The sequence below is a fragment of the Pezoporus occidentalis genome, unplaced genomic scaffold, assembly GCF_034315485.1.
Source record: "Pezoporus occidentalis ecotype Australia unplaced genomic scaffold, CSIRO_AGI_Poc_V1 ctg175, whole genome shotgun sequence".
NCBI lineage: Eukaryota > Metazoa > Chordata > Aves > Psittaciformes > Psittacidae > Pezoporus > Pezoporus occidentalis.
Window position 1 is genome coordinate 829,474 of NW_026913586.1, and position 11,779 is coordinate 841,252.

The 11,779-nt window shown below is 46.1% G+C and overlaps 1 protein-coding gene across 3 annotated transcripts; it reads left to right on the forward strand.

Annotated features, from left to right (window-relative positions):
- The first annotated feature begins 854 nt into the window (after window positions 1-854).
- THUMPD2 (THUMP domain containing 2) lies at window positions 855-11,175 on the forward strand. 3 transcript variants are annotated; one of them, XM_062614336.1, is made up of 10 exons: window positions 855-997; window positions 1,261-1,393; window positions 2,321-2,718; window positions 3,863-3,940; window positions 5,373-5,425; window positions 5,714-5,801; window positions 6,318-6,389; window positions 6,983-7,097; window positions 8,507-8,624; window positions 9,860-11,175. In XM_062614336.1, exons 1-10 carry the CDS (start codon window positions 899-901, stop codon window positions 10,176-10,178), a joined length of 1,473 nt encoding a protein of 490 aa, XP_062470320.1. In that variant the 5' UTR covers window positions 855-898; the 3' UTR covers window positions 10,179-11,175. The 3 variants fall into 3 exon arrangements, with proteins under 3 accessions (XP_062470320.1, XP_062470321.1, XP_062470322.1); XM_062614337.1 differs by having other exon boundaries at window positions 8,549-8,624; XM_062614338.1 differs by lacking the exons at window positions 855-997; window positions 1,261-1,393 and having other exon boundaries at window positions 2,442-2,728.
- The last annotated feature ends 604 nt before the right edge of the window (window positions 11,176-11,779 follow it).

The following is an 11,779-nucleotide window of genomic DNA, read 5'->3' on the forward strand; positions in this document are numbered from 1 at the left end:
GGTGATGATTTTGAGCAGAGTTACAACTTTTATGCATTCTTGCCCACCGCCTTCTTTACGGAGAGGTTGTTTAAGCAACTCCCTCCAAACCTGACTGGACTTCAACACGCTCGTCTGCTGTGTCACTTCTGAGAGCTGAGCTCAAAACGGTCACGAGGGAATCAAAGATCAGCACTGTGGGCACTGGTGGGGGGAGCTCTGAGTGAGACTGGTGTTGCCAAAGAGGTGCCTGTTCCATCCCTCACACAAGCACTCTACACACGCTGAGCTGGGATGAAGGATGCAGTGCCCTGGCAGCTGCTCTCCCGTTTGCCAAGGTAAGCATGTTGCCTGGTGAAGCATGCTTTTGTTTTCCACTCCTGCTTTTGTAGTGTGTCCTTTTGGACCCACCTGAAGTCTGGCCTATGTGTATGAGACCCGAGTTACTTCATACTCAGTCCTCTGTAAGTAAGTGGGAAGGGGACATGAGAACGTTGTCCCACACAGCACGGGAGCTGGAGAATTAAAGCTCTGGTGCATCCTGCAGCAGAGAAGGTTGTCTGCGGGGGGGAGCTGCTGGCTCCTGGCGCTTCCCCCTGGGCTGTAGGCGCCGAATCACTCCCAGCGAGTCCTACAGCTTTGTCTCCCAAGCGGTGCGGATGAGGACTCGGCTCCTGCACCACAGCAGTGCTGCTCTTCATGGGCCCGTCAGCAGCGCTGGCGCGGTCTCCTGCTGAAACGAGAGAAGTGCCCCGCACTCATCACCTCACCGCCGGCACTGCCGGTCCCTCGGGGCTCCCCCCTCCCCTCACGGTGATAAACGCGTTCAGCGGTGAAGCGGACCCGGCCGGCCTTTACCGCGGTAGGGCCGCCCCGCGGCGGGCCGGTCTGTCCGCTGAGGGCCGCGGGGCGGGACAAGATGGCGTCTGCGGGGGGCGGGCGGTACTTCTGCACGGCGGGCCGCGGGCTGGAGCCCTTCCTGGAGCGGGAGGTGCGGGCGAGGCTCGGCGCCACGGAGGTGAGGAGCTGCCTGGGCCGGGCGGCACCGCTGCGGCTCGGCGGGGAGCGCGGCGACCCGAAACCGGGCGGGGCCCCACGGGTCTGGTCTCGGGCTTACACTGGGCGGGAAGGGGCCTCGAGAGACTGGTGCGGCCCCTGCTGCGGGCAGCGATGGCTGCCCCTCGGTCGGGGCGTGTACCCTCTCCGCTCCCGGTGAGCTGACCGAGTGCTCGCCCAAAGCCCATCCCCAGCGTGGTTTACAGTTTCTGTTCTTCCCCTGAGGTGGACTGCATCTCGGGAAAGGTGTTCTTCAGCACAGCGGCGGGCCCGGCCGAGCTGAGGAAGCTCAAGGCTGGAGAGCGGCTGTTCTTGCTGCTCAAGAAGCACCCAGCGCTTGCGGTTGCTAGAAATAAAGGTACGGCACTGACCCCCCTCCCTCCCTCCAGTGTGCTCGGGGGGGGGGGTGGGCAAAAACGGGAACCCCGGTACCAGTCGTGCGTGTAAAATAGAACAGAAACCCAAGAAAACCTGGAGAGGGACTTCTTACAAGAGCAGGCAGTGACAGGAGGAGGAGGAATGGCTTTGAGCTGCCAGAGGGGAGATTTAGGGGTTTGTATTAGGTCTCTTACTACCTCGTGTTCTCCCGTACATATATGTCTATGTGTAAGGCATGTAACAGACGCTTCACCCTGAAACTGAAGTCCCGTTCTGGACCCTTTGCATTGTAACAAGCCATTTTCTTTGAAGGGAAGTGGTCCTGACATGTATCTTGTGTCACTTCAGTCCACAGCTTGTGTATGTTCAGTACACAGATTCCGTGTGAATTTCATTCACTGTCAGTGCTGGAATAAGCGCTTCAAGTTAGACGGATTGATCTCTGCGTGCTGGTGGGATTTAATTTGGGAGATCGCAGATGGGCTTGTAAAATGGATTGTAAAATTTAAAATGAGAAATAGAAATCCTTCCCCACCCCCCTTTACTTTTGACCAGCTTCAAGGTTTTAAAGTGAATTTGCTTCTGTATTCCTGGTACCTCTTTTGTCATCCCTAGCTCAAAGGGACTACGCATGGGTGTAAGTTTAGATGTGTGTTGGATGATTTCATCTTGGGTCTGCAGAGCTGGTAGTCAGAGGGGTGCCTGAGTCTCTGCTGGGGGGGGGGTATGTGGGTGTTGATGTGGGTGTTGATAGCTCAGCTCTGCCTGTGATGTGCTGCTGCTGTAGTTCCTGCATTCAAATATTAATGAAATCTGAACACAGTCTCTGTTAATAGCTGTTCTCAATCCATAGGAAAATCCAGTGTTGAGCCTGAATTGCTTAAGCTAAACCAGCTTTTTCATCCAGGGAAAATGCTGCATGACATTAAAAGCCTTTTCGTTGAGGAGCCAACGTATTGGCGGGACGTTATCTCTATTTGGAGAGACCTTCATGGGTGTGAGGGTAAAAAAGATGATGTCTTTCAAGAAAACCCATCGCCTCTCAAGAGAAAATCAGAAGAGACAGATACTGCAACTAAAAGGCAGAAAACAGAACAAGTGAGAGAGACTGTGTCTGAGGAACATCAGACAGAAGCTGGAGAGAGGCGTGTGGTACCAGATGACTGCCAGACTGCAAGCGAGACTTCCTTGGAAGCCTCTTCCAAAAGCAGTGGAGAGAAAGCTATTGCAAATGAGCAACTTAACTTCAGTTTCAGAGTTTCTTGCCGTTGTAGTGGAGCAGTTGCCAAAGTACTTACGTCACAGGTATGCTGAAGTATGTAAGTTTTAACAGAATTTAGCAAAAGTGAAGGGAGATGTGTGGTTTATTTGTCATTTCAGTTGTATGTTTTACAATAACAAACTGATGTCATTTTTTTTCTGTATTTTCTCAAAAAGAAAAGCCTTTAACCTGCATTTACCTGGAGCAAGTGGAAATACAAGGGCTGTTGTTAATTACTGGGCACTGTTTCTCTGAATATTTTTTAAATCAATGATTTGTATAAAGGTTGAGGTAGCTGGGCCCCTGGAGTCCTAGGCGTGATCTTATAGTCGTTTACAGCTACTTAAAGGGCCATTGCAAGGACAGTGGAGTCAGACTCCTCTCAGTGTAAAACAAGGGCAAAACCCAGAGCTTGCAGCTTCTGTGTGCTCTGGTTCAGTACTGGGGAGAACCTGATCCCCAGGAGGGTGGTGCAGCCCTGGGACATGTGTTGGGGAGTGGATCTTGGTCCTTTGGAGAGAGTGGTAGCATAGAGACTTCCAGGGGCCTTTTCCATCTAGTCCTCTCCCTAATTCCTTTCTAGCATGAAGAACATAAAAAGATAAAAAAAGCCCCAAACAACCATGTGTAGCTGCAGTTTATATAGGTTTCTCTTACTTGAAGATAACAGTAGTTAAACTAGGTTATTCTTCTTTCCTACTGAAGTACTTTGGGAAGGTGGGACACATGAGCCTGCCAACATGAATATTTGCTTAAATTCGTGCTGTGTGTCTCATATTCAAAAGATAGCCAGAGCTTTCTATAGATGCCATAAAAACATGAAAATTGTGAGTTGCAGTTGTGCATTCACAGGTCTTCTCTTAGGTAATTTAGTACAGCATTAGGAATTTTGTGTGTGAAAGAAAATTCTAAAATGATGACATTTGTTGTAGTTTGGGCAGTAGTTGATCTTCAACCTCCTGCCCTCCAGCTGAGGGATAGTCATTTTGTCCAGAGATGTGTTTTCTCTGCCTGTCTCTGTCACTTTGGCCTGTTGTACTTCTTGTGGTCTTTGTATGAAGTGTTCTCCTAGGGATGGAGAAAGCCTCTTTCTTTTTCCAGGTGTTTCTAAGGATTCTGCAGTCTGTGGTCTGTAATCTTCTCAACTGTGTTATCTTTATGGCCTGTAACTGTTCTTCCCCCTTGCAGGAGATTGGAAGAGCCGTTGGTGTGACGCTCATGAAGCAGTGTGGCTGGCGGGCTGATCTGCGGGACCCTGATGTAGAGGTAGTGTGCTTGTCCTCCAGAGGGCCTGTTGTTGCTTCCAGCATTGCCCCTGATCTCTTTTGTTTTGTTCTCTGCTCCCTTTGCACTCACAGCCGTGGCTTCTTCCTGTCCTGTTTGTCTTCCTGCTGCTGAATTAAACTGCAATTGATCTGGTAGTGTTGAGCAAAGCTTCTTGGTAGCCATTGTGTGTGTGCCTTACAGAATGCTTAAATAACGATGAGAATGGCCATCATGGGCCTGTGAGTCAGGGGAACAATCTGTATAGGCAATGTTTCAGGATCCAGCATGCTTAACAACAGCTGGACTATGACTGTTGAAAATGGAGATTTTGAGCCATTGGGCCACCTTGCAGCCTCTGTAGGCAAGCAGTAAAGTCATGTTCTTGAGGAACTTGACTTGAGAATGCTGGAAGAACCTCCTCCTAGACCCTGTTTCTGACAAGCAGCTTGCTTAAGGCACTCTGTACAGTACAAGCTGTCTGGAGACCTGGGAAAGGATTCATTGCTGTCAAAAGCTCTTGCCAAAGGTGTTTCTCCATCCCTGTGCTTGGTGTATGGAAGTTGCTCTCAGCACTGATGCTGGGAGATGTGAGGCCTTCTGTAAGAGCTCTGGGTTCCACTGGTTCTGGTTTTCCCAGGCTGTGCATTAAATAACAGCTTTATTGATCTTCAAGTGGGGATTTTGTTCTTGTCCAGATTTTTGCTCTGAAACCATTCAAACGCTGAGGTCTGGGGTATTGCAAAAGTATCACTCTTTGGGCTTTCTGGACGGAGGGATTGTAGTCATGCAAGACCGGTTGGGGAGCTCAGTCATCTTTTGGGATGCTCTCTATGGGGCAGGAGGACAATTACTTTGAGCTGCTTACATTTCTCAAAGGATTGCATTCATGCTTTCCATCTAAAGTTCCCCTTAGTAGCACTCATGGGGTGTGTTTTGGTGGGTTTTTTGTTTTCTTGTTTGTGTTTATTTTGGTTTTAGTTTGTTTTTCCTGGGAGGTGGTTGGGTTTTTTTCCTCAAATTAGGAGGGGTGTACTTGAACACCTGAGTACTAGTATGCAGCGAATAATCATAGAATGGTTAGGTTTGGAAGGGACCTTAAAAGATCATCTAGTTCCAACCTCCCTGCTTAGAGTAAATGCTTTTATGAGTAAAAACATCCATTCGGTGTTACAAAAATTTGTTCCCTTAAAGATTTAAGTGCTTGCTGATGGATTCCTAGCTGACAGAATTCTCTTCACAGCTTGCCTAAATGCTAAATCCTCATTCAGATTATCTAGTGAGATTTCTTCCAATTAATCGTAACTTTCTGAAGCATATATTTTTGTTATCAAAAACTACAGTTAGAAGTTTGTAGGAACATCTAGTTCACATGAGTTAAAGCTGTTGTTGTGTCAGGTTGGGAGTTTCTGATGTAACCTGTTTCCTCTTTCAGATCTTCCTACATCTTAATGATGTTCACTCTGTGGTGGGGATTCCTCTTTTCAGGTAGGCATTCTCCTCACTGGATTTGTCTTGTCAGTGTCAGAACAGGAATGATTTCTAAATACTCTTGGTGCCCACTGTGAGCATTTATCTTCTGGTTTACTATTGACTGCACTATCACATTAGTCTTGTGGTCTGCGTGGAGCTTATGTGAGCATGTAGGCCAGACTGTGGTTTCTATCTGTCTGCCTGCAGATCTGTCTAGTTCATTTGTTCATACTACATAGGCTTTTCTGGGTGGTTGTACTGCTATCTGAATGTTGATTTTTTTTTTTTTTTTGCTATCTGCAGGCTTCCTTTGGCAAACAGAGAGTACATCAAGACAGCAGGACTGCGGTCAACAATTGCATGGGCCATGGCATCTCTGGCTGAAATCAGTGTAAATTAATGTTCATGACAAAGATGTAGAGTCCCAGATGCATAGGGTTTACCGTATCTGTGATCAGAGTGGGCTGTCACCTGCTGTTTGACCAGATATCTGCTGTAATCCCAGGTCCTTTTCAGCAGAGGTGTTATTCCTTGTGCAAATAGATGTGTAAATGGCACGTCTTTTTCCACTGCCTAGGCTTCAAACCCTGTTGGGTTGTTCTCCCAAGGGAAAACAGAAGCAAGTGTGATGTTTCCCAGAGATTAATTTGATACCAATATCTATCTGCAGTCCACTGATATTCTTTATAAATGTCACCTCAAGGCAGGATGTGTTGATGCCTTGTATTTAGTGAAGCTATTAATGCTTTTACTATAGTCCCTACAGGCAAGTTTGGCCTGGTAAATGAGTAATTATTGCACTGGGTTCAGTGGGAGTATGTAGGTGATGTGTACATCCCTGATTAAGCTTTGTCCTGGGAGAGGAGTCTGTCTTGATTGGCATGCAATAACCCTATTATTTCTGTAGGCTGGTGCCTTTGTGTTGGATCCCATGTGTGGGCTGGGAACGATACTGCTGGAAGCTGCCAAAGAGTGGCCTGTAAGTATCCCAGTGGCAACAGGCAGGACCTTTGCAAGGTGGCTTGTAGTTGCACTGAATAAAATCTGTACCGCAGTTACACCAAAGTCATTACTGTAAAGCAAACTGATCTTTTCAGACAGTTGTAAAGTGATCTAGTACAAATGTTCCTCCACAGGAATGTAAATCCAAGTGCAGCACATTTGTGCAGGCAGGTGTTGAGAGGCCTGGATTTATACCTCAGGGTTTGTGTGAGCCTTTAAAACTGCCTGGGCTTATCCTAGGATCAAAGGTGTCAATGCGAGGTATTAGACAGCCAGTTGTCAGAGGCAGCAGTATGGCTGTTTGTAGCTAGGTGGGGTCTTGCTGTTAGGATATAGCCTCACTATTTCTGTAAGTTACAAGTATTTTGATCAGACCAGAATATGGAAGGGGTGTAGATAGCGCATACTTCCCCTACTCCTCTGTGTTCTGTGTCTCCGTAGTGGTAGGAGATCTGTCAGCAAGGGCTTTGTCTGGGAAGAGCTGTAACAGCAAGGCAATTCTGAGAAGGGGTTATAAAATAAATACACCTGTTTGTCAACAAAATGACCTTTCTCTTTTTCTCTGAACAGGAAGCCTGTTACTGGGGTGCTGATATAAGTGATTCACAGTTGGAGGGCGCAGATGTGAATATTAGGACTGCAGGCCTGGTGGATAAGATTGAATTACTTAAAGCTTCTGTGAAAGGTATGTGTGTTGTATGTGAAAGGCTTTCCAAGCGAGACATATTTGGAGTGGTTTTTGTGGTTCTGAAATCATGCAGGTAATGGAGGTTCTCTTGAGGTCGTGTGAAGTACAGCTAACAACAATGTGAGTAGTGACTCCATAGTGCCAGTGAATGGCTAATTATTTGTTTCCCCCTTCTCGCCTCTGGGAACTTTGGTAAGAATAAACTCAAGAGAAGACATTGAAAAGAATAATTGTCAGACATGGGCAGTAGTTTTGTGTCATAATGGTAAATTTGTGAATACCACAGAGACGACATACATGTGAGAAGGGTTTCTTTGTCTAATGGGAACACAGTGAGGACAAATCCAGATAAATGTGGCTTGCAACTTAAATTTACCAGATGAATAGTAGGGGGCACTCAATGTTGAATTGTTAATGTTTTGCAGTAGGCGTATTTTAAATGACAATGCCTTTCTTCTGGAATTGGAAATCTGCTTGCTCTCAGCTCCTGAGCTAGTCTGGGGAGAAGGTAGCAAGTTTATGACCTTATTTGGACCTCAGAGCCTGAATCTAAATTAGTCCTGTATGAAATCCATGACAGACAAGAGCTGGGTCTTTTTCCCTGTGTGGGGGTGATGAAATATGCACATTTTTTTTCCCCTTGCAATATTTATTTCTTACCAGAAGTGCAAGAAACATTATTTCTTATTAATAAGAACCCAAAGCTGGGTCAGATTGCTCAGGGCCTTGTCCAGTCGAGTTTGAGCATCCTGAGGGATGGAGAGCCCATAGTCTTACCCTTTTATATGCAGACTATGCTCTGGCCAGCGCAGCCTGCGTGTGGCTTGCCTTCATCACCACAAGGGTGCAGTGCTGCCTTGTGGTCAAGGGAGCTGACTGTTCCAAGAGGGCAGAAACTCTGGGAAGGTAATTCATAGACCCTAAATCCAATAGAATCCAAGTGATTCTGGCCGTCACCGGATTCTTGGGGGAATAAAAAGGGTATGTTTGGAAATTTAACGTGTCGTTCCTTGCCGTTCATACGTATGTATCTGAACATCTGCACTAAGTGAAGTGTTTGCAAGCTTAACTCTTTTGCATTCGGTTTGTAAAGATGCACAGGTGTGTTGAGAGGCAGAAGTTAGTTTGGAACCATGCCATCCCTGTCTTACTCTCACACCACCAGTAACACACATACCACCAGTAGCAGGGAATCTGCAAGTGAAACCACGCTATCTTGCATCTGTTTCTTCCCAGTCTGCATTTACTTTGTAAGTGTAGTTAGTGAGGATAGGTACAGAAGGAGCTGTGAGTCTGGGTCCATGATCCATGTAAGAGCTGGCAGACAGCTGTGTAAGGTGCATGGGGGCATAGATGCTGCCCATTGTTCATATAGTCAGATGTAAAGACCTGCCTTTGTTCTCCAGCACTGCCATTGCCTTCAGAAAGCTTCGACGCTGTGATTTCAGATATTCCATTTGGGAAGAAGTTCAAGATCACAAAAGACATAGAGGTCCTACCAGATATTCTCCAGGAAATGGAGAGGTATGTGTGGCCTTTGATATGCTTGGAGTTTGTGTAAGTGTCTTGATGGTTTCCAATTTTAAACGTTCATTCAGATTCATGTTTGCTCTACTCCAAACGCTCTCCAGCTCTGTAGTTCATCCTGGGCAGTTTGTGAAGGTCTGAGTCCTTTCCTTGTCTCTTGGAGGCTGTTGTGGCTTGTGTTGCAAGCTGTGGAAGTGCTGATAGCAGCACAAACTGACAAGGAATGAGTGTGTGGTGTGAGTGTGGCGTGTCATGAATGTTCTTTACAAGTCAGAAAGGAGAAAGAGAAGAGGATCACCGTGGCCCGGAAAATAAAGCAATAATCCTTTCCCAGAGGTCTGCTTAAATAATATCATAGGTTTTCCTTTTGGGTTCACAACCAAGCTTTTGCCAGCCTGCATTGGCAAGAAGGATCCCAGACCAGAAAATGGTGATGTGCTTTTTCCTTTCTGTTAGCGTGTACTGGAATATGCAGCTAGCCACCTGGTCTGCTTTTAGATGCCTCTGTTCATCCCTCATCCTGTCATTTTGTGTCAGAGTTGAACCAAATGAATAGTGGGTTGCTTCTAACAGGCAGTTCCATCTATCTGGCTCTTTATGTCTTGGCTGAAAAGAAACCCTTTCTGTCGGGCTGGTCTTCAGTGGGTGTTGATCTCACTTACCCAGTGCCAAAATGTGGTGGGAAGGTGGTGAAGAAGGTGAGGTAGCTCCATAGAATGGCAGGGCAATCTTACATAATCTTGTGTTGACCAGCCCTCCCTTTGGCCATGCTTGTCTTCTGGTCTCATTGCTCTGCTGGGCCATCCTAACCAAAGTATTCCCGTGGGAAGGGGAGGTGAGGAAGGGACCATTATCACGAGAGCTCCATCAGCAAGACTGTTTAATCCACTTGCAGTGAACAGAGCCAGGATAGTCTTTCACCACCCGCCCTCTCTCAAAGCCAGATGTAATGCTTGGTCTTGTACTAGGAAAAAATGGATTACAATCACTGGTTATTATTAATCTGCTTTCTGGGCTGGGTCCAGTTCTCCAATCTGGGAGGAGTTATGAAGTTAGGGATTTAAATTCCATTTGGAGATGTAGGTTACTGAGTTGAGCCATGACCCTTAATATGCTTAGGTGTTCTGTCAAATGCAGGTGACATCTGAGGTGTCAGCAGTATTGAGTTCTGCCCAGATGAATGAAGGCGAGGCAGGATAACGCCTAACCTCTATTTTTCCTGCAATTTCCAGGCTACTTTGTGTTGGAGGGACTATTGTACTGCTGCTGAGCCATGATCTCCACAAGCGTGTGGATGACATTACCAAGTGTGCTGAACATGACTCTCCTCCTGCCATTTCTGATGGCACAAGTGAAACCACCACTGCAAAAGCCCTGCATGCTGATGGAAATTCTTCCTCCGTGGTGAATGGTGTTCAAGAATCCTTTCTCAGTAGTAGACAGACATGTTTTGGATCTCTGGTTCTAGATGGTGTCTATGAGGTTAGTCTTGGAAAGACAGATGCTTTCATATACAAATATAAGAAGATTTCTACTGCTGGGAATCAGTAGCTTTCTTGCACTGTGCCTAAGTGAGCTTGAGCCCTCGTACACTTGAAAAGCAGCATGGCAGTGATGTGCTGGAACCCTGCTAATCCAAACAAACCTTTGCGTTTGTTAGCTCACCTCACTTCCTTTGAATGTCCAATGGTGCTGCTTTTCCCTCTTTTTTTTTAGGAGAGGTGGAAGATGCCTACTAGTGTTTCAAATATTTTTACTGTAAAATGTTGTAATGAGATGAGAGGCCTCATTGTTTAGGCAAAGAGTCTTGGTACTGGGAGGACTTTCTTTGGGAGAGAAGGCCTTCATTTGGAGAACTGGAAAAAAAATGAAGGTATTAAATATAAATGGGTTTTCACCAGTATTCAAATTTTTTTTAGGAAGCACATCTTGTCTGAAGACATCTCCAGCTCTTTTTGAGGGCTGGATGTATGTTTTACCTTGCGGTCTTGTATGTTATTTTAAAGCTCTTTTCTGATGAGTTTGAAGTGTCTCTGTTGAGATCTCTTAGTGGAAAATAAACTATTTTTTGTATTAATTCTTTGTATTAATTTTGTCTTAATTCTTTGCAGCATTTGCACGTGTCTAACGGGTGTGCTGTAGCTTTTTAGAGTGGAGCGGCTTCTTTCTATCAGAAATAGTGTTTTTCCTCACTTGATAATGTTACTCCAAGTGCACAATGTGGATGATGGAAAAACTTGCCAAGTGGATGAACAATTAGAAGTGACTTCTGCCTGCAAAGAAGCATGTGGAAAAATTCTTCTGAAGAGAAAGGTCTTAGCAATCCTTTTAGATAATGCAAAAGGTATCTGTAGAGGGGAAATAGTCTAATTCAAAGCTTTGCATGTCTGCTGAGCTGACAGAGAAGTATTTTTGTAGAGAATGATTACAGATTGCTTTCAGTTGCTATTTTGGACAATCATTTGCAACTTGGCAAGCTGGGATGGACTTGTGCATTGTATTCCTCTGCAGTGGTTAGTATGGCGATAACAATTAGCAGTTTGTCTGGGCTGGTTTGGGCTCTTTTCCTTATTTTATGTTTGTTGTGTGTAGCCTGTTGGAAGCATTACTGTCTCCATGTGTTTTCCACAGCAGAGCCTCTACGCTGGAGATTTTAGAATTTGAAGTAAAAGTCCTGTGGTGCGGACCGTCAGGCTGCGTGGGGACCTCATAGCAGCCTTCCAGTATCTGAAAGGAGCCCATAAGGATTCTGGGGAGGGACTCTTCACTAGGGACTGTAGTGTCAGGACAAGGGGTAACAGGTTAAAACTTAAACAGGGGAAGTTTAGATTGGATATAAGGAAGAAGTTCTTTACTGTAAGGGTGGTGAGGCACTGGAATGGGTTGCCCAGGGAAGTTGTGAATGCTCCATCCCTGGCTGTGTTCAAGGCCAGGTTGGACAGAGCCTTGGGTGACATGGTTTAGTGTGAGGTGTCCCTGCCCGTGGCAGGGGGGTTGGAACTAGATGATCTGAAGGTCCTTTCCAACCCTAACTGTTCTATGATTCTATGAACTACAGAGACTCAAAGGGAAGAGGATATGGGTCAATATATACAGTCCTGCTGCTGCGAGTCCTCCTGTTTCGCTGTTCCTTGGAAATGCTCTAGTGCACC